Source organism: Syngnathus leptorhynchus, chromosome 16 (assembly GCF_054491065.1).
Source record: "Syngnathus leptorhynchus isolate UIUO chromosome 16, UIUO_Slep, whole genome shotgun sequence".
NCBI lineage: Eukaryota > Metazoa > Chordata > Actinopteri > Syngnathiformes > Syngnathidae > Syngnathus > Syngnathus leptorhynchus.
Window position 1 is genome coordinate 5,816,786 of NC_141210.1, and position 20,499 is coordinate 5,837,284.

Consider the following 20,499-nt stretch of genomic DNA (forward strand, 5'->3'; position numbering starts at 1 on the left):
ATTGCAGTATCAATTCTTTAGCACTAGAGGACGCCAAAATACAGGAAATAAATACAAGAAATATACTGCTATGCATTGCCAAACATTTACCAGAGGGTGGCACTACAACACCACATAAAAACCAAAAACCAAGCCCCAGAGACGACGAATGAATTGCTTGATGTTCTATCGTTTTAATCAAGTTCAACACGAGTAATTTATGAATCTACACCAGATGTACCATTCCTAGCGGTTTTAATTGAAATGCCGCGATGTCTTCAAGGCGCACCAAGCTTGAGCCTTGGGTGTTTTATAGTTGTATAATTCACCATCCTCTTTTATAGCACTAAGACTGGCGATTAAAGTCTACTGAACACACGCTGGCTGCCTATCAGCCGACCTTGGTTCTATAAAAGCAGCCGTCCATGAAAAACGATAAGTCATATCTTCAGGGAGATGAAGAGAAGAAGCCCACACAAACCTCAGAGTGATCAAGTTTTTACTCAGAGGTCTATAAAATCCGGTACCATACCTCAAGCTATTCACTTTGGCTCCCTACCCTGTGTGTCTCATCATGTAAATATGCCAGGATGGAAGAATGCAAAAACTGTCAGTGGTTGCAGAATGTATCTACATGCAGCTTTTGTTGCATAGTCGGATAAAAAAAAGTTTAAATTAGTAAATGTGGCCCAGCGTGTCCATCTTTGTAGCTTTCATATCTACACAAAAGCGATTTGGTAGGAGGATGGATGGATGGGGTGGATGTGTTTTTGATTTTCCTTCTTCTGCAATACTAACAAATTTTTAATAAGCCACCAAAGCCCGTGTTCGATATTAATTGAGAGAGATGAAAATAAAGGATATTTTCATATCAGTTTTTTCAATTTTGCTTTTACTCAGCTGTTCATGGGTGAAGCATTAGCTCTTGTTTTTCCATCTGGTAAGAGTTCATGGCCTGGTTTATATCAACCTAAAGTCAGATTAGTAAAACTAGATTATTTACTGAGTAAACCAGTAAGTTAAAACAACTAGGCAAAGCTTCATTAGGCTAAGTGGGGGCTCAGCCTGATAGCATAACGGTGCTCATAAAAACCTGAAATAGAATTCAGCACAGCTTTGCCGGAAGAAATTCTGATCTTAAACAATAGTTGGGAGAAAAAGAAAATGTTCTCACACACACACAAAAAAAGTAAACTGAAACAAGTCATACTGCTGCTATTGAATAGAAGAAAATAAGTTACCAATTCAGGAGGGGAAAAAAATCTATATGTAGTTTTTCACAGTGACATTTAAAAAGATTAATTCGCTAACATTTTTGAACATTTTGTGATTCCCTCACTCACATTATTAACGATAAGTGCTTTCTCATTTGTCTTTCAATCAAAACACCAACACATATAATATGTTAGGCTAGTTACAAACCGCAAGAAGAAAAGCACAACGCTTCCGATAACACCCCCTTGTGCAGGAGCCATTCTGACTGTTTAGCGCTTTATTTTACGAGTTTGGCAAACGTTCAATGTGTCTGTCAACACGGGACCTGCTTCCACATTCATTCAATACGGTCGCCTTGGCATCAACCATTGGATGAATGTATTGTGTCAAAGTGGATGCTCCGCCTCGCGACAACATGCGGGGATGGCTATTTGTTGATACCAGTTTGTTCTCTTAAAGAGGAAGTCAACCCGAAAATGTTCTTTGCAGCCCAACTATTTGAAACACAGTGTTGTGATTCATGTTTTGTTTGTTGAATACGAATTGAACAGGCAAAATCTACTTGTTATTATACATCAGATGGGGGCGGCCATTTTTCCACTTGCTGTGGACTGAAAATCACATTTGCCAGGTCTCGGGTCACAAACAATCACGGCTCAGCTTTATAAAACTGGTGAGGATATAAATGGGTGAATTTTGCTGCTGAACTCATATTCCACAAATGCAATATTAATCTAAATGCCATGTTTAGATATGTACAACATATTGTAAAGAAAATGTTCAAGGTATTTACATTTATTTGCAAATATGCAAATTTCACTTGAAATTGTATTTTGTATAGTAATGACAACTTTGTCATGTTGTCTTATTTTAAATAGCTTGCACTGGATATCATTTATCTCAGAAGTCAATTTAGTGCTTAATGTAAGTCACTTTAAAATTTAAAATATCCAGTACACCTAAAGAAAAAAAAAATGGTGAGCATAATGAAATTATTTCCACCAAATTAAAATGTTTTCTTTTAAGAAGATATCATTTTGTTGGACCAACTAATTGAAAACATATTGAGTTGCTAAAACAGACACTCGTGTTGCATTTTCGGACTCAGAGAAACCCAGAAAGAAGACGCTAACTCCAAACACAAAAGCCAGAGCATGGATTAGAACTCACAACCTCAGAACTTGGAGGTAGCAGTCGTCCACTTTGTCACAAGGCTTGCAGCCCCAACAAACTGCAAATTTTGCACCAGGTCTCAGTCCACACCTGTTGATGTCTCAGCAAAGAAAAGTGCTTGACTATATTATATTCATAGAATATCATGGCAGATGTATTTGCGCTTTGAAGACAGCCAGGGTCCGGTGTCCTTGCCATTGCCCTTTTGTCCCCCACCCCGTAGCCCCTCCAGGCCATTCCAGACTAGACATGGGCCAGACCACTAACACTTTACAAGCTGTCTGTCTGTCTCAAGTTCAACAGCAAAGTCCAACCTGGGAAACAAAAAGACAGTTTGCAATGCAGACAAAGGAGGAGGGGTGCTGTGGGGGAAAAGGTGGTAAAATAGTAGGGTGTGCGTGGGTGCGTGTGTGTGTGTGCACATACGCACGTGCAAAGAGGCGGTGGTCACTGGTGGACATGAACTTGAGAAAAAAAAAAACACATCATAGTGCTGCATTCCTCTTCTAAAGCATGAAGTATACTTAAGAGACCTGGTTCTCTGGGCAATGAATAGAATAGAATAGAATAGAATAGAATAGAATAGAATAGAATGTTACCTACATGTTTTTGAAGATTGCTCCACGGTGAAGTGATTCAAGGTGGAAAGAAGAAAGCAGACCATCTGGACTGTATAGTGATAATAAAAGTCCCGGTTTATAAGTTGTACAGTCAGCCACTAGGTTCCACATTTTACAACACTGACATCAGCCAACAGATGTGCTCCTTGTAATGAAATGGCCTTTATTCCAAAAATTTGCATATTTGACTCTAAATCATAGCTCTGGTGTAATTATTTAATCAAAATGGGTTTTCGTTGCGGAAGCGTCCGGAGTAATTCTTTGTCGGAAATGTGTAGAGAGCAACGCAGATTGATATTTATTTCGGTTTTGCATGGCCGTGATGACGGTAGCTTATCCGTAATGACTTGGGCATTGGAAGAGTTCATAGTTCAAGCAATATTGGGAACATGTGAAAATTCTATAAAATGGTTGTTGGAGAAAGGCTAGAGTCGGATTGCTGCACCCTTACAAATGTTAGGTTGAAAACAATCCAATTTGGGTTCAAAATTGGGCAAAACAACCCAATAATTTGGTTATTTTATGTAAAACAACCCAAAGCTGGGTCAAATTGACCCAACTTCCTAGGTCGATCCAAATTTTAACCTAGTCGGTTTTAGGGAATTAACACCATAATTTGAAATGAAATAAATTAATTTTAAAAAATGTATTGAATCCCTAAATTGAGTCACTGTTGTTGTTGTTGTTTTTTGCAGAACAACAAAAATGAATGAACAAATTGACCTAACTTCCTGAATCGGTCCAGTTTTAAAAGTGTATCATTTTTCGAATTGCGCGAATATGTCTGCCCCGCATGGCCGTTCGTTGCTTTGTTGCATCGCGCCTTGGCAACACAATTCACTGCCACCTGCTTTCATCAACGAGATTTACATGAAATTAAAAAAAACTAAGACTTTTGCTCTTTGAGTGCTATAGGGACTTTATCAATAAATTGTTAAACGTGAGGTCACAAAATAAAAGGCACACTAACTTGTTAACTTGCCGTCTTTGCTAATATATTTTAAATAGTATATAGACTTCATTCAAAACGCACTGTGAGTGTGAAGTACAGTTCATTTCAACTGCTTAAGTGTTTTCAAATCCACCGTAACTCTTAAATTACTGATTCGGAGCTACCAATGTCGTGTGACTAATTCTTACTGGAGCGTAATTGCTATATTATGATAATGTATTCATAGTCTCTAGAAATGTGTTTTGATTCGGCTTATTGCATATAAGAAATTTAAATAAAGTAAAAGACCAAGCATCCACGCTGCAAGAATAAACTCATTGTCGGCTGATGTGTCCTGCAATGCGAGCTATGTTGCAGATTTCTTCCAAGTCCTCCTCATCATTCTCTGCTGTTTAGACAAGGCGCAGAAAGATCTTTATGGGCCAAAGAACTTCCGTCAGTATTGTTGGTTTTAAGGGCGGACGGAGACTGCGTTGTAAAGAGTGTCAACATGCAGCAGCGCACGCACACCGCCAAGTTCCATCCATGCTGATGTCGAACATTGCGACCCCCCACGCATTTTCTGTTTTCAACATTTTCGGATCATGCTTAAATTGCACATTTTTGTTTGCTTCAATTTGACAAAATTAGCTGGACACGTATATAGAAAATGAAAGCTTTGGTGTTAATAAGAAGCAATATCCCCACGTAAAAATATTTTAATGGATGGGAAAACAAAGTAGTAAAGTTTTCTTACGTTCGCTTTCTTGATCGTAAAATACTTACAATTTATTTGAGCTAAAATTCAAATTTGGACAAAGTAAGACATTTCCTGCTCGTTCCACACCCGCGTATATGTTAGGCCTATGCAGGCCTTTGACGTGTAAAAACACTTTAAAAAAAATGGGATTGTATTACTTTTATTAATTAAGATCATCGTGTGCATTTTATGTGGGTACATGTTGAGGAAATTATGATGCATGACAAGATGAAAGACAAATTTCTTGTGTGTGAATGTGCGTGCGTAAGAGCGCGCGCATGCGCCACACACCAGTCAATAGATATTTCTTGTTAAATGGACAGAGACTCCTCTACTGAATTTATATTGGTGGGCGTTTATTGTGAAGGTCAAGGGCAACCCTATCGGTCCTTATTCATTGCAATTTTATTTATTCCTATATTTTTTTGCTGTGCAACGGATATCTTTGATATTGACCTACAGTTTGTTTAAAAAAAAAAAACATGGTTACTGTCGCCCTCTCTTTTGATTTTCCAACTTTCTTGACTTTTATCGATTTGATATGTGCGTGCATGCGTGTAAAAGTACTTTTTACATTATGGTGGATCATAAAATTGATGAAATTGTGACAAATTAATTAGAAACAGAAGAAAAACAGCAGTTTTGCTTTTGCAATACATTTTATTGTATATATTTTATTGTCATGCTTTTACATATTTAAATGAAGAGATGTCCAAAACAAGGTTTTATTCACATTTTTGTACAGTATCAACAGTTACTACTGTTTTGGTATAGCTTTGTCCAAATGATATCCTATCAGCACTTTCAAGTGGTAATACAAGCAGCAGCTGCCCTTACCGGAGCTACATTAAAATATAAAATTCTATGTATCGTTTAAAATGCACTGAAGACTGAAGTTGCGTTTAAGAAAAAAAATTCCATATACGAAATGTGAGCGCGTTATAAACAAGCTGTGGAGGGATAGCCTTTAAGCTACTGACAAGCAAATTAAAAGAGACCAGTCACTTGAAAATGAATTTGTCATATTTACAAAATGCCTGCAATTGGATTTGGTTCATTCATTTGATTTTTTTTTTTTCATATACAAGATGCATATATGCGTCTGAGACGAGATCAGTCACGGATTGATCATCAAAAACGTCACTTTATGTCAGATTTATGCGTACACTAATTCCCCCATGGTCCAAACAAGCAGGATGCTAAGGCGTAGAGGTTTTGACTTTAGTCACAAACTTCTTCTCCTTTACCCTCCTGTTCTGGAACCAGATGGTGATCTGCCTCTCCGAAAGATTAGTTGCGGTGGAAATCTTCCTCCTCTTGTCCTTTGTGATGAATTTGTTGGCAGCATATTCTTTCTCAAGCTCTTTAAGCTGCACCTTTGTGTAAGGTATCCGCTTCTTTCTGCCTCGGCGAAAAGGGGAACATTCTTGCTGGTGGGCAACCACATCTGATAACAAGCAGAAAAGGGGACACGTTAAGAAACATGTTTCCACATCTTGCATCATCACGACGCGAAGATGGATCAACAAGTTATTCTCTGAAATGCTTCCAGTTTATTTATTTGACTTAATTAACCCTTATATATCCAGGTAAGGCAAAATGGAGAACAGGATTCTCCTTTGCGATGACAACCGAGCAGTAGACAGCAGTGCAAATCAATACGGTTATCGGGTAATTGTAGCCTATATATTTACATAAATGTAACCTTTATTGGGGGGGGGGGGGGGCAGGCATGTGCAAACTCGAATAAATGAGAACATGGGACTCGATTATGGTCGCAATTTAAGCATGTTGTGTCGCATACATTTGTTGCACTGCTTTTTTTTCATATAATTTTGTGTATATGAATATACATACACATATACTGTATGAATATTTGTTTATATATATATTGGTTTTTTTTACGTATATATTTAGAAATATATATATATATGTATGTTTTTTTTTCTAAATGTATTTTTGGACAACTAAATTGTTTACCAAACAATAACAAATGTCAGATTCATCCAAGAAAAAAAGAGAGACAGAGAAAGAAAGAAAGAAAGAAAGAAAGAAAGAAAGAAAGAAAGAAAGAAAGAAAGAAAGAAAGAAAGAAAGAAAGAAAGAAAGAAAGAAAGAAAGAAAGACTGCACAGACGCATTGTAGTAGGCTTGTTCAAATTGGGTTTTTAAAGTGATTGAAATTTAAATGATACAAGAATATTATGATTTAAAATAAATTCGCAAACTTGAACATAAACTGTCTGAGTGAAAGATATATTGATCAATTCTAATGGATCACGTTCATAAAATGCTAATTGCAGACAAGTGCCCCTTGCACTGCACTTTTTTGTTTTGTAAAATGTTGCACGAAAACGACCATTTAGCCCATATACGAATGAATGATGAGGCAATGAATGAATTATTACCAGCCAAAGCGGACTTCCAGAGATGGCCCTGTCCCTGATCTTTGGAACAGTACATCTGTCCCCCCCAGCCGTTGGTGAGAGCCCATGGCTGGTAGCTGTCCATGGGGAGGAGGGTCTCATGGCGCGGCTCAGCAGTGCCAAGCGTTTGGACCACGGACACGTCCAAGTAGCTTGCCATGGACTGGTATGGACTGGGGTAGCCATGGTAAAATGCGAACTCCTTTGGCCTGTGGTTCGGGTATTCGTCGGAGCTCACGGTGGTGTCCATGTATTGAGAACTGAGCGCGGCTCCGGCAGCCTGCGTGCACGATTTGACAGGACCACGCCCCATCCTGCACGGATAGTAACCACTACCAAAGTAGCCGTAAGGTAAAGCAGGGGCTGCAGAAGTGCTCTGGTGGGGAATGCTCGAAGCCGCGCACGTTTTCACCGACGATACAGATGCATCACCGGGGACGTCCATAGTGGAGTAGCCTGCTGAAGAATGCACCAAACCCGAAGGATGGCCGCCTAGTGCAGCCGCGGCCGCCGAATGAGCCATTAAATTGCGACATTGGTTGACCGCATTAGCGGTGGCAAAATTCCCGCTGCTCACCAGCCCTTCCATGTTCTTGTTAAACTCGTCCAGATTATTGTCATAAACAAACATTACCGTATCCGCTGACCAGCGAGGGTTTAGCATCAAGCAGCCTGTCATATGAACTCTTCTCCGCCGTTCTGGTTAGTGAGCGCATCGAGGTAAAGGCGCATTTGTGTCTGCTCCTGCACAACTAAGGCACACATGCAGATTTGTATTGCCCTCACGCACACACTCATTGCATGCGTGACGTGTATTCCTTGCAGACTCCAAGGAAAAGTTTCATATCTTGACGCAAACCGCCTTTAGAGGAGATTATATTAGGGTGGTCGAGCGTTCATTGGATGAGCCAGGGTGATCACGTGATAGGAAGAACTAAAAAAAAAAAAAAAGCAATGTTTTGGGGATTGTAACTCAAGGAAAATATTTTTATTGGAGCTAGAACAAGTACCGGAAAAATATGAACTACTACATGTGTCGAAAACTATTCCATGTGTGTCAATCTGATCTGTCTTTGTCTCATGTAATCCATACAAGGTCTACCTGCATGCAGCCAACAACAAAAAAAAAACAGCGACAGCTTTTTGCGTTTTGCGTTAAAATGCGCATTGCAGCAATGCAAACCACGACCTGCAGTGGTTTTTAGACCATTATGACTGTTTGTTATAATACATACAAAATACAAAGCAGATGAAACCGTTCTCGTGGATATTAGTGACATGGTAACGTGAATACCAGTATCAATATTTAATTTGATTTATTATAGTCAAATTATAGTAACCAGGTAACCCAACTGAGATATGATTCTCATTTGCAAGGCCGACAGCTCGCCATATGTGATGGAGAAAATCAAAGTGATGATAATGTGTCTTGTTATACATCATTATACTATAGATCGAGTTTCGTACGTAGCTCAGCCCTAAACCTGTGAGAATATATAATATAAGCATATAATATAAGCAGTAGGGAAAATGGAATGACGTGTTTGCATGTAATGTATTTCACTCATTTGAAAAGTATTTTAAAAAGAAAAAAAATGGTCTCAGCATAGTTCATTCAACAATTGGTCGTAGGATTTCTATTAAAAAAAAAAAAGCATGATCAGATCCAAAAGGTAAAATTCGGACTGCGTCTCTCTTGAATTTCTCATATGTATAACGCATATGATTGGTTACTTTTCTTTATGTCTTACCTGTCTCGTTTATTTTTTGCAATTTCACTTTTCTGCTCCCTTTAGGAGAAGAAAACAAAATTCAAGGTAAAAAAAATAATAATACAGAACAAAGATCTTAGCATTTTCATGACGTTACTTCTTAATCAAGTACAATAAAAAGATCCCATTTTACTTTCATTTGCACATGCACAAGCGCGTCAGAGGCCACACACAGAAGTCACATTTAGTGCTCTCCTGCAGTGTGGTCCGCACCCCAGACGTTTCCTCAGAGGTTCAAGGTCAAGTTTGACGCAAGGAAAAGGGGGGTTGCAGACAGATGGATTGAGCTCAAGTTCAAGGCCACCGCCATCTCAAAGCTTTATGTGTCCGTGCGTGTGCACGGGATTGGAGCGCGCGCGTGCGTGCGTGCGTGCGTGCAAGAGGAAACCAGGAAAGCGCCATGCTGCCTCAATGATTGTCACCACACGGCCTATTATATCCCGTATCAAGACGAATACCCCATCATAACCAGCAAATTGTTTGTAAACTTTCGTTTTTTCGTCTAGCGAGAATAATTCGAAACATGAACGATTCTTACTAGTTTGAAAATACAAAAATAAAGACTTGTGGAAGTCAACTCACGTATAATTAAGAAGACGTGCAATATTTTTTTTTTTGTTCTCAATTCACTTAGGTGTGACGGCGGGAAGAAATTTGTTAGAATCTACCTTCGATTAAAATGTGTTTGCCAGATTAATAGTGAATGTGGCAGTGAATGTGAAATTATGAACATAAAATAGAACACTTCTTTATTTATAAGCGCTTTTGACAAATGCCGCTTTCAACTAGTAGTAGTATAATTGTCACCTGTTTTATCGCATGTTTACCAGTGTTTCACCTTTATAATTTGAATTGTAAAGGTACAATCGTATACATATTTTGTGTACAATATATACAATAATAATATATACAATCGTGAGAACCTTCCATGACTCATTAGCCAATTGGTATTTTGATTTTTTGTATATTCATTGAGGAATTATAAATTGTTTTGTAGTTATTATTATTTTCATATATTATATATATATATATATATATTATTAACATGCTGTAATAATGTGGACATGAATGTTTTATCCTGCTTACGTTTTTGTTTGTTAATTGCTCCTCTATACGCCCTTTTTGTGGGGGCGGATTACAAAAAAAGGAGGGAACGTGAGTGCGCGGTAAGAAAATAGGAAAAAGACGCAGTGGAGTGTTTAACAAAATGATTGTTTAGTAAGGACGGCACCAGAAAGATATATCAAGACGAGGTGCAAAAACATTTAAGGATTACAGTGCTAACAGTGTTGAGCACAATCACGAGGAAATCTGAGGATACAGTTAAATGTGGAAATTCAACATTTTGACCACAGGCAATAAATAAAATACCTCACATAACTAAGGGACAGGAAATCATTATTTTTAATCAAAGCAATTTTGTTTCACTATACTTTCCCTTCAATGAACCGCGCGCGTGTGTGTTTTAAACTGCAACTGCGTCACTCCTGCATTGTCTGAGAGAAGACGATATGCCTTTATTTTATGTTTTTTTTTTATTTATATCCTCCCTCGTGTAATTGATTGAATTGCAGCAGTTAGAATTTAAGAAAATTAAAAAGAACAAACGGGGTTTCACTGCATTAAAGTAGATTGCAAAAAGAAAAAAACTGAAAAACATTGATTATAATAATTTTCTAAAAATACACATTAGAGATGAAGCATTTGGTACAAGGGTTCGTCATTGTCCAAAGCTGCAGAGACAAACGTAAAAAGTAGCAAACCATAACTTGGATTTGCCGCTACACTCGTCAGGGCCAAATACTACCTCTTTAGAATTTATATAACTTCAGCCTTTGCCCTGCTCCTGCACTATAGCGGTTAAAAATGTAACCCTGGTGGTTTAAAGTGATGCGTCTTTCATAAAAGTACGTATCAATCAAAAGTAATTATGTTATCGATTATGAACTATGTTTTTTTTCACGCGTACCCACAAATGTTGGTGTTTGAAAACATTATAATCGTATTTTTATAATGCATAATTCGTTTGATGCTGCTGCCGCTGCTGCTGATGGATGGATGGATGGATGGATGGATGGATGGATGGATGGATGGATGGATGGATGGATGGATGGATGGATGGATGGATGGATGGATGGATGGATGGATGGATGGATGGATGGATGGATAGATGGATAGATGGATAGATGGATTATATTCATCCGCAATGAGATTTTACTGGAAAATAAACTAGTATTTTTTTCATCCACAAGGAGACTTTATATATTCCTAGATCACGCAAGACTCCATGCACTATAGTGGGTGATGAAAAATACAGCATGAGGAATGCATTAAATTTTCACTTTACAATGCACGTTATCTTAATGAAGTTGTCCACCTTCCGGTGGAGAGTGGGCTCACATGGAACCTATAAAAAAAACACACGAGCTCATTTATGGCAGTCTTTTTGGATTTGTCATATATTACCTTCAACATTCTTTTTTTCTGAAGCGTTAGTGAATAATTTATTTACAGCATGCAACATGATAATATAACGAATAATCAAATCTCAAATCTCTCTCTCCCCTTCATCCCCTCCCTTTCCATCTCAAATTGACCGACCCAGTCAATTTGGCCCAACTTCCTGGGGTTGGTGTCATTTTTTATCAATTTTTAAGGGGTTAGGAAGGTGTTATGATGTAGACCGATTTTTGAAAATTCCCATGGGACAAAATGTTGCAAATGCTATGAAACGTGTCAACTCATCAGTTTTAGTTCTCGATTGAAAAACGTCTCGTTGTTCCGCTTTACACCTCTAGATGGCAATGTCGGTCCATTTGCTCAATTATTCACCGCTATGTATGGAAAGAAAACTACCGTCTGAAAAATAATACAGTGAAAAAATCGTAATTGGTGTGCGTGTGTGTGTGTGTGGGGGGGGGGGGGGGGGGGGATTAGTTGAGAAATGACTCAGAGTAAGTTATTAATACTTTCAATCTATATGCATTGCTTTTGATTGCAAAATTGACCCCACCAACGTGGACGTCACAAGGCATAGAAGCATAGCTTTCTATTGTTGCAATAAATATTGGTAGTCTCCATTGGTATCTATGTATTGGTCATATCTATGCTGATATTTTTTTTTGCAGACCGGATTTCCTATCGATTATCCAATAGCTATATAGGACACGGGATGTGTTTGAAAGGTCGCCCCTCGTCGCCCGGTAAGTAGTAAAAGTTCCAGTTCACTGGTTCCGCCTACACAAGGTTTGACCAATAAAATAGTTTCTTGAGTAACAAACGTCTCTCCAATAGGCTACAGTAACGGAAGTTACTTGATGACGTAGAATACTACTTGCGCTTCTGAGATTCACTGTCCAATGGGCGATTAGGACGTACACACATTTCTTATAAATCACAAGGTGACAGTCTTTCGCGTTCTGCCTTCATTGACTACCGCTCGGTGCCAGAGAAGCTAATCAGGGACCCTCCCGATACCGTAACTAACCGGTAATATTTGCTGTAGCTTTCTTTTTCTTTTGTCAGCTTTTTAAAACATGGCATTCTCAGTTCTGTCGGAGCTTGTCAGGAAAGGCTTCTGAAGTACACCATGTAGCATCATTGCTAAGTCGGCCATTCATAAAATGGTACCGATGGATGTCAGCTGATTCGCTGGGCATTTTGTATTAATGTGTAAAGTGTTCCCTATTTTGCACGCATGCAATCTGTTTTTTTTGTGTCGAGTTTGTCACACGCCACTACGCGATTGATTTGCACTGACTGTTATGGACTGGATGGACGACTCATTCTGTCTGCAGGCCTTTTGTGCTTCGTTTAGGCATCTCTTGTCAAGACCTCGCTTGTTTCTTCTACTTTTATCATCGGCATTTTTAGCATTGCATTGTGCTGAAGATTTAATTTTGATGGGTTTGCACTGTGATCGACAAATCATTAGTAATTCATTTTGACCTTCAGCTACGGTACGTGCTTAGCTTAGCAACATATTAGCACTGGCTGGCAGTGTGTCCCATCCCACTCCAGGACAAACTTGTGACCCCGTGTATAAACTACTAGACGGGTAAATGTTCAGATTAACCTCGGATCAGTGTTTGGAACATAGTGCTAATATTTCACGACTGGTATTTCAAACAGAGCTAGGTGACATCTAAAGCTGAAGTGTCCTCCAGGCTTCAGGAAATGGCGCCTCTATGCAAAGGGGAGCTGTAGCCCTTTTACCCATCTTTATCGGCAGACTTCAGATTCCTCAGTTAAATCGCCAATCGATCCAAGTCTGTTGATAATTGGATTATCCTCCAAAAACGAACTGGCCAGCAACAGACAACAACGCTAGACTTGACCGCAGGATGTCCATACGGTTCTTCACACTTATTTCCTGACATTGCAGTGACGTCATTTGTTTTCTACCGTGTTCCTGAAATTACATTTAGGCATTTTATCACAATGAGAGAAGTTCAACTTATAACTGCAATCACAAATTGATTTATGTTCGTATAGTATTCTCAACAAAAAAAAATTACAAATATTATCTTTTGATGTAACACAATGCTGTGTGTTTTAAATGTTTGAATTCCATGCTGGGACCCTACTTGTACCATTGACTAAAATAATAATGCATTTTCTCATTGTCATAGGTTCCAGCCATGTATTCCTGTGCAAAGTTTGTCACTTCTCCTGCTCTGGTAAGTTGGCATGAACAATTTTGCTCCACTCTGAGACTTACTGCCACTTAATTCTTGTCACAAATCACTGGTAATGCTTGGGATCATATAAATAATTTGAGATGTTTATCAAGGAAGATTGTTGCAATTAAATATTAATAATATTGCCATGATTTATGAATTTGACTGTCTGTATTAAATGTAGCTGCGTGGGGGGTCCAGAGTCCTTGCCCGGCCAGTCTCAGTCTCTATTTTTAACAGACCCGAAGCAACAGTGGAGCAGCAACAGGTAAGAAATAGTGATCATGTACACACTTTTACTAAATCTTAATTGACCACTTTCACGTCGGCACTACGTGGCTTACTTGATCAAAATTCCATTAGGATCAACAAGTATACATGTTTACTGAAATGTGCCAGCTCGCCGTCGTCCTTCCCAAGTCCCATGCCTTAAAATGAGCAGGCTCTTGTTTAAGAACGATCAGATGTTGTGAAAAAAAAAAAAGAGAAATGTGGAAACGGGTCTCTATTCCATTACTGCGCATGAGCGTTTTCTGTTTTAAATTGCTAATTAAGTTCTCTTGTCTTCTCTAGGCACTGTTGCCAGTAAGTCAGTTTGCAGTCCTAAGCCGCTCTTTCCAGACCAGTGCGATCTCTCGGGACATCGACACTGCTGCAAAGTTTATTGGTGCTGGTGCTGCCACAGTGGGAGTTGCTGGTTCTGGAGCCGGAATTGGAACGGTTTTTGGTAGCCTCATCATTGGCTATGCTAGGTAATTTATTTTAATATAAATAAGTCTACATTATGCATTCATGGGTTCTTGGCCTGGTCCACTGATAATATCATTAAACTTGGTACATATACACGCAAAATCAGGGTTTATGGTGTAGCAGTAAAAGTGTTTTTTTTGTTAGAAAGCTTTTTTTTTTTTTCCTCCCCTTCTTCTGTAGTTTCGTCTTCTGGCAGGCTTATAGTTCAATAAATCCTGGCTGCATATGTTGCACATTGGCAGCTGTGATGGTTGTTTTGAGGAAAAAGTCTATTAAAAAGTTTTGTTTTGTTACAACTGCACCATAATTGTCAAATTAAAAACTACAAAACTAAGTTTGGAGTGCCTTAGAAATGTCCTTTTTTTTTTTTTTTTTTTTTTTTAAATGACTGTTTTTTTTTTTTTTAAATGAAGATATCATCAAACTAGTGAAATGGAGACAGAATAACGGTGTATGAATATTAGCACCTGGTAAATCTGACCCAAAATTCTTCTCTGTTCTCTGCAGGAACCCCTCCCTAAAGCAGCAACTCTTCTCCTACGCCATCCTGGGCTTTGCTCTATCTGAGGCTATGGGTCTCTTCTGTCTGATGGTGGCATTCCTTATTCTCTTTGCCATGTAAATCTGGAGACAATCACACCTTCAGCTTCTTTTACACCTTTCCCGTCAACTCTCCATCCAAGTTACCTTCCCTCTCTCCATCCATTGAATGGAGTGGGGATGTTCCAGAACAGGACCTCTGATGTGCTGATGGGGGCCATTCCAATTAACAGAAATCAAGAGTAAAGGCTGATACACATCAGGATACATTTTTATGTTCTGTAGTTTTTCTGGAAGACTATTTCAGTATGAAAAATATCTTAAATAAATGGTTGGAACCAACTTGTTTAATTTGCAATTCAGTCTTTTATTTTGAAATATTGTCATATTTTCATCTTAATAATGCTGTGTGTTAATTTAGAAGGTAGTCCATAAATGAGTTGAGGTGAGGATGAGACAGGAGTATCCATCATTCAATAAAATGGCATCTGGATATAGTTTTATTTTACTTATTGTGACTGAAGATGAAACTTAAATTCAAATTACACACCTCAGAACCAGATCATAAACATGCAGCTGCGTATGTTGCACCACACGAGTACACAGAATTTTTGTTCATATTTTCCTCTGCATTGCAAGGAGCAACATGAGGTGGCTGAGGCAACTGGTTAGAATTGCCTTTCTGATGAAGTGATGTAGGCATAATTTATTTAGCATTTTGAGATAATCAATTTTACTTACCCAAGACAAAATGACCCGGCAATTAAAACATTTATGTGCAATCACATCTACGCCATAAGGTAAATAAAACATTTGAAACACCACGTGACACTGAAGGAAACCCACACAGGCACAGGGAGAACATGCAAACTCTACACAGGAAGGCCGGAGCCAGAATCCAACCTACCACCTGCTAACCAGTACCACCTTATTGTGAAGCATTTGCTTGGGTATGAAGTCATGTACTTCAGTACTACTTTGGTATCACTAACCAGGAGGCTATGGGGGGAGCTTTTATTATTATTATTATTATTATTATTATTATTATTATTATGCAGTCTTTGTGACGACCGCAAAGTGTTTGAAGTGAGTAAACACGAGGCAGAACACGACATATACGTTTACTTTGAGGCGCACTTACTTTGAAGCATTACCGGAAGTTCCCCCAAAATATCGTGCGTGTGAATCTTGACTTGAAACCACGTCCGATGTCGAAGTTGAGCACTCCGGAGCTTTTGACAAGGTTACGGGGTGGTAAGAATTCTTTTTATTTGGAAGCCATATTTTTCCAAGTCAACATTATCTACCGCTACGCTCTCCCATAGATTGTCATAATGCAGAAGATGTGAGTTTGCTAGCGGTTTTCGACTTTTTTTTTAGGCCTACGGAAAACACAGTGAAGCTAACGAGAAATAGCTACTATGTCTGGGGAAGAAATGTCTGGTTTTCTGGTCTCATCTGGACCCGGGTCGTCGTTTCTCTGATACCACCGAAGCACCACAGAAGCAGAGAGACTTTAAACTTATCGCTCTGCTGTCAATGCTTCTAACAATTTGTGTACATTGTTGAACACCAGTCATTTTAGCTCCAGCTTGATAGCTTGCGAGCCATGGCGGACAGTATTGAAGATGCGTCAACCGGTGATACACATGGCTCTAGTGTTACCGGACAAACCGGTGGATCTTCGCCCTTGCCGACTTTGGGAAACTCTCTGGCTGGTGGATCCGTCAGCACCAATACGGCCCCGACCTCTGAGGGTGACCAGATTGCCCTAAGCCATGATGGGTCTCCAACTGATGGTCTCCCGGCTTCTCAGACGGACTTTTGGAGCGTGTTTGTCTTATCTCCACCGGTCGTGTCGGTATCACCGAACGTACACACCTCTGCACCCCCCCAAGGTGTTGGACAAGGTGTCGCCGGAGTGGCTGGACCTGGCCCCCTAACGCAGGTCTACGCTGCTTCTTGGGATCCTACCCGTAGTACGGACTGGGATAACGAAAAGACGTCGCAACCAGCTATTTTAAGAATAAAAAGGTAATCAACGAAGCCAAATTCGAAAGTGAAAGTGTTTTGCTTCTCTCCGTCACTTTCTGCAGATGTATTATGGAAAACTGACTTAACTAAAGACTTGAAATCGTGTTGACATCAGTCGTTTATTTTGCTTTTCACAAAGTTTCAAATATCTAGAAGACCTTTAAATTGAATTACATCCAACCCTAATGATCTGGGCTCTCTGGAGTCTTGAACTTGGGTTCTAAAATTGGACAGTGATTTTCAAATTGGATCTCCAAATCAGTGCATGTGTAAAATCCCGCTATTTCCATCTTTTACAGCTGGCTAAGGTTAAAGAAAGCAATTCCTTTCTTGCCTTTTGTTACATCTCTGCTAAACTACTGTAATGCACTTTATTTTGAGTCAACAAGTCTTCCTTCAAATGTTCCAGTTAGTCCAAAATTCTGCTGCTGGCCTCCTAATTGGAGCTCGTAAGGCCTGTTTATATGTCAAGCGCTTTGTTACAGCTGCAACTATATTATGTATTGTATTTTATCACAGAAGACATCTGAGATTTCAGAATGTTCAAAGAGTGACCTACTATTGTTTTGTGTTGTTAGGGATATTATGTCGATCTACAAGGAGCCGCCTCCTGGGATGTTTGTTGTTCCTGATCCTCAAGACATGACCAAGGTAAAAAAAAACTTGAGATTCAACTTGACACTGTTGATTTAGCTTGTAAAATACGTCTGTGGCTTTTTAAATAAAACCTTGTGAAATATTGTTATTCAAACGTCCATGTTCCTGCTGTGTTCATGTTTTATGTACATTTAATGTATTAAGTACATTTTCTTTTCTTTCGAAGATCCATGCGCTGATAACGGGACCATTTGACACACCGTATGAGGGTGGTTTCTTCCTCTTCCTGTTTCGATGCCCACCCGACTATCCCATCCACCCTCCACGGGTCAAGCTCATCACCACCGGTCAGAACACTGTCCGGTTCAATCCTAACTTTTACCGCAATGGCAAGGTCTGCCTCAGCATCCTCGGGTAAGCCCCAAGTTAAACATTTATTATGATGTAGCGTTTGTCCAATTTTCCTAATAATCCACAGCATAATTTCTGTACAGCTTCTACTCATGACTCAATGATAATGAGAAGTGTTTATCATATTTTTCAGACAATACGTCACACCTTTTTTTTTTTTGTCCCAGAGTTTGGCTGTGACTCTGACTCAGGTGTGACTTGGAGTGTCATTCCATTTAATACTGCCATAACACGCTATACATCTATACAGAATTTCACATTTGTCATTATTTATATTGCGATTTTGAATGAGAGTGGCAATATTTTATTATGGCACCCTCAGAGAATGTACTTTCAATTTCATGTTACCTGTTAAAATGAGAATGGACATTCGCATTGTTGTACAGAACATGGACAGGGCCAGCATGGAGTCCAGCGCAGAGCATCTCCTCTGTCCTCATTTCCATCCAGTCACTGATGACAGAGAAACCTTATCACAATGAACCTGGATTTGAGCAGGTGCACCTTGAACGGATTTTTTTTTATAGAAACTGCACATACTCTACCTATGTAACACAATGAAGATATGTTTGTGACTTTCAGGAGCGACATCCAGGGGACAGTAAGAACTATAACGAATGCATACGTCATGAAACCATGAGGGTTGCTGTGTGTGACATGCTGGAGGGCAAAGTCCCCTGTCCTGAAGCTTTGTGGCAAGACTATTTTCTTTTCCCCATCTCTTTGGCGCTTTCATTTTCTCACCTCTGACACCTGCATATCATTTATTGTGTGTTCATTTTAAGGAGTGTGATGGAGAAGTCTTTCCTAGAATACTATGATTTCTACGAGGGAGTTTGCAAAGAGAGGCTTCATCTACAGGGACAGAACATGAAGGTGAGTACCGATAGTTCACTTGTTCACACATCACACAGCTTGGTAACATGACCTGTTATTTTTGGAAGAAATTATTGAAAGTTGACGCCCCACCTTCTGCTTCTGGGCATGTGCAAAATTAAATTCAAAAATAAAACCAATGTTGACCAAAACTTTAGCCCATCAAATGTATTAACATTAGTGCTACTAGCTAGCTAGCTAAATAATTACATCGCCGGAGTACATCCAGATTGAATGACCTCTGCAAACCTCTTACAGGACCCATTTGGAGAAAAGCGTGGCCGTTATGACTATCAGCGGCTGCAGACTCGGCTCAGCGCCATCCATAGACGAATACGGGAGAAACGTGTGATGAGCGATCCCAATGACAACGACTCTGACTCTGAAAGCAGCTCTTCTGAGACGGACCCTGACAGCCAGGGGAGCATCCAGCCATGATACTGTAAAACAGACCCAAGAAGAGAGGACTTTTTTTTTTTTGCTGCAAGAAACAAAAAAATATCAGAATGTCTCATGAAACAATTTCGTATCCTATGTTTTCTTTTTTTTTTTCTTTTTTATAAAAGAAGCAATGATGTTGCTCTCCCAAAAAAATGACCGCACTACAGCAAGAGAACTCAACACCATTGAGGAGGAGTCAAACACTGGCAGATTTACTCTAGCTGTATATTTGTGCTATCAGCTATTATTTTGAAATGGTTTGGACTGGAAGAGGCTCTGCAGATGTATAGTACATTTTGAGATTAAACATTCCCTTGTGCTTGTCAAAACAAGAAAAAAAAGTAAATGACAATGACTTTTAAAAGGAGCAATCAAATTGGTCAATTAAATGATGTCCCTCTTACATCTTTTTTTTTTTTTTTTGAAGTACTGGGTAAATGCAGGGCGTTAGGTACTTTATGGACATTAAAAGTAAAGTATTGCATTATTATTGCGTTTCTTTTTAACATGTCCAATATTAGTCTTCTGTAATCTTTGTTACACACTGCAAATATTGCTGCTATTCCCATTTGCAGTTTATTTAAGATGAAAATAGATCTTTAAGATGAGGACAATATCACAAATTCCAACACTCAAATTCAAAACTTCTGTTCAATGTCTTGTCCCATGTCTTCCATAGTTTAGTAGCTGTTTTGTAGCTGGCAGCAAAATTATTGCTAACACTTGAGAATTCAAGGTTTCCCCTTTCCAAGCGTCTTTCAATGTATCAATGTATTTTTCGATGCAATGATCAGCATGGGCAATGTTAAGACTTTTGTTTCCTTTATTTGAGTGTAACCAACACTTCAATTGTCAGCATTTGTAAAGTGTGAATGACACCATGAAAATATAAATTGTTCCAGTGAATAGTCTTGTCCACCTTCCATTGGCCACCAGTAATGTTTCTGCCTTTGGTTCAATAGCCAAGTTAAGATTTAGTGGGACCTTTTATCAGTGCAATGCACTCTATTCCTTTGGCAGGGATAAGGTTAGAAAACCTATGTTTACTTGGGGCATTTCTATTATACAAGGCTTTATTGCACAACAAATATGAATAGCAAAAACTGATGTGAGTTCTCTCTTGCTATTAGCGATTCCTTTCAGGTCGTCGGGGTTTGTTTGTGCTGTTATAATGTTCTGTAAAATTGCAGAATAAACTAAATGGTCTTGGATATGCATGTTTTAAATGATGTTCGAAAATATACAGGGCATTAGTTGTGTTCTGAAATGGATTTGGAAGAATCTAAATTATTAAGT

At 39.0% G+C, this 20,499-nt stretch overlaps 3 protein-coding genes across 4 annotated transcripts; 2 read left to right on the top strand and 1 right to left on the bottom strand.

The window, feature by feature from the left end:
- Positions 1-5,367: 5,367 nt before the first annotated feature.
- hoxb13a (homeobox B13a) lies at positions 5,368-7,936 on the bottom strand. Its single transcript, XM_085933883.1, has 2 exons — positions 7,086-7,936; positions 5,368-6,125 (listed from the first exon to the last, which is right to left on the bottom strand). The coding sequence occupies exons 1-2, from the start codon at positions 7,780-7,782 to the stop codon at positions 5,878-5,880; spliced, it is 945 nt and encodes a 314-aa protein (XP_085790009.1). The 5' UTR covers positions 7,783-7,936; the 3' UTR covers positions 5,368-5,877.
- A 4,275-nt stretch (positions 7,937-12,211) lies between these two features.
- Positions 12,212-15,186, top strand: atp5mc1 (ATP synthase membrane subunit c locus 1). Its single transcript, XM_085934466.1, has 5 exons — positions 12,212-12,364; positions 13,507-13,554; positions 13,739-13,822; positions 14,128-14,306; positions 14,812-15,186. Exons 2-5 carry the CDS (start codon positions 13,516-13,518, stop codon positions 14,924-14,926), a joined length of 417 nt encoding a protein of 138 aa, XP_085790592.1. The 5' UTR covers positions 12,212-12,364; positions 13,507-13,515; the 3' UTR covers positions 14,927-15,186.
- Positions 15,187-15,997: 811 nt separating this feature from the next.
- On the top strand, positions 15,998-20,414 carry ube2z (ubiquitin-conjugating enzyme E2Z). Of its 2 annotated transcripts, none has more exons than XM_085934700.1 (8): positions 15,998-16,098; positions 16,225-16,878; positions 17,457-17,529; positions 17,702-17,889; positions 18,273-18,384; positions 18,469-18,581; positions 18,672-18,762; positions 19,021-20,414. In XM_085934700.1, the coding sequence occupies exons 2-8, from the start codon at positions 16,454-16,456 to the stop codon at positions 19,198-19,200; spliced, it is 1,182 nt and encodes a 393-aa protein (XP_085790826.1). In that variant the 5' UTR covers positions 15,998-16,098; positions 16,225-16,453; the 3' UTR covers positions 19,201-20,414. The 2 variants fall into 2 exon arrangements, with proteins under 2 accessions (XP_085790826.1, XP_085790827.1); XM_085934701.1 differs by having other exon boundaries at positions 16,019-16,098; positions 16,743-16,878.
- Positions 20,415-20,499: the final 85 nt, after the last annotated feature.